Source organism: Triticum dicoccoides, chromosome 7A (assembly GCF_002162155.2).
Source record: "Triticum dicoccoides isolate Atlit2015 ecotype Zavitan chromosome 7A, WEW_v2.0, whole genome shotgun sequence".
NCBI classification, from domain to species: domain Eukaryota; kingdom Viridiplantae; phylum Streptophyta; class Magnoliopsida; order Poales; family Poaceae; genus Triticum; species Triticum dicoccoides.
This window is the reverse complement of record NC_041392.1, coordinates 115,203,915-115,205,454: the sequence shown is the minus strand read 5'-3', so window position 1 is coordinate 115,205,454 and position 1,540 is coordinate 115,203,915. Positions and strand designations below refer to the sequence as shown.

Here is a 1,540-nt window from a genome sequence, read left to right as displayed (position 1 = left end):
AAGAATGTTTTGAACATGTATTCGTGCTCAGTTTTTTTTCCAGTATGCTCTTTTTTTCAAGCAAAAAAATCTGAATTGTGTTTTTTACCCGTTTTTTAAAGTATTCAAAGACCAAAGAAAGTTTGATTGTTTTGATATAAACACTCACATTTTTTCGTGTCTGTTTGTGTTTTTTTGACAGAAAATACCCAAGAAAGTTGCTACTGCCACGCCGTTTGAAGAACAGGGGGTTGTTGGTATTTCTGTGGATGGTCGGAGATTCAAAAAAATCTCATACAAAACTACTGATGATGGCCGCATTGTGTTTGGCAGCAAGAAGTGGAAAAACTTCACAGCTAGCAGAGGACTCAAAGTCAACACAGTTGTTCTTATTGGCTTCAAGAGCAGCGAGAGGGATGATGTCCATGTCCTGGTTATCTTGAAGAAGCTTGGCTAGTCACCAGGCACAGCAACTGATGACAAGCAGAGTTGCGTCTATAATACTCATCTGTTGGGTATTCTATATATTTCTATGTAGAAGTCTGTATGACGAACCTTTTTTCATTTTTATGCCATGTTGAACCTGTCAGTGTAGTTTTGCGTTTCTTATGTGTCCACCAAACAATGCGGCTTGAATAATATATGATGGGAACCCCTTTTTCTACATTATATTCAAGTGTTCACCTAAGTTTTTTTATTGATTTTTCAGTAAACATTCATATACTTTTTAATTTATGTGCACATGATATTTTTTAAATGTCAAAATGTGTGCTACTGTATTCGTTTCAAAGACAGCAGACTTCCTCTATACATGTCAAATTTTTTTCCATGCAATCCAACCAGCTTATGTGTTTTTAATTGTCGTGTTGAGGAACACGCTCCTTACACGCAAACGAATGGAGAATGTGGACGATGAAACATTTATAGATTTGTTAAGCCTGTCGCGATCTATTTTGGTTTTTGCGTGTCTTTTTCTAAAATGATTACTGGGGGGTGGGAGACCTTTGTTTTGTTGGAGGGGGCATTGTCAAAAGACATGGCCCCCAATTTACATGTTCCGCACTAGGGGCACGTAAAACTACATGTCTTTCTACATTGGTCGCAACTAGGGGAGGGGACATTTTGTTTTCTTGGTCGCAACGGGGGGAGGAGGGGGCACCTTTTTGTTTTGTCGGAGCGGGAGCCGTCGAGAGACACGGGGGCCTATTTGCATATCCCACACTAGGCACGGAACTACATGTTTTCTCTAACTTGGTCGCAACACCGACTACCCTACGTTTTAGTCGAATGGGGTGGCATCAAGAGACATGGGACCCAGTTGCATGTACCACAGTAGGCACGCAACTGCATGTCTTCTAGCTGGGTTGCATCCTGAGTTCCATTTTTTGTTGGTTGCCGGAGGGGCGGCTTCTAGTTTTCTGGTCCCAACTCGGGGAGGGGGGTACCCAATGTTTTTGTCGAATGGGGCGGCGTCAAGAGACATGGGGCCCATTTGCATGTCCCACACCAGGCACCCAACTGCATGTCTTCTAGCTTGGTTGCAACTAGAGGGCTTTTGTCT

At 42.3% G+C, this 1,540-nt stretch overlaps 1 protein-coding gene across 1 annotated transcript in view; it reads left to right on the top strand.

The window, feature by feature from the left end:
* Window positions 1-694, top strand: part of LOC119331224 — a 4,145-nt gene extending 3,451 nt beyond the window's left edge. The window contains exon 4 of the mRNA XM_037604399.1: window positions 182-694. Coding sequence (XP_037460296.1) covers window positions 182-436 — 255 coding nt within the window. The 3' untranslated portion in view covers window positions 437-694. The remainder of the gene's footprint in view (window positions 1-181) is intronic.
* The last annotated feature ends 846 nt before the right edge of the window (window positions 695-1,540 follow it).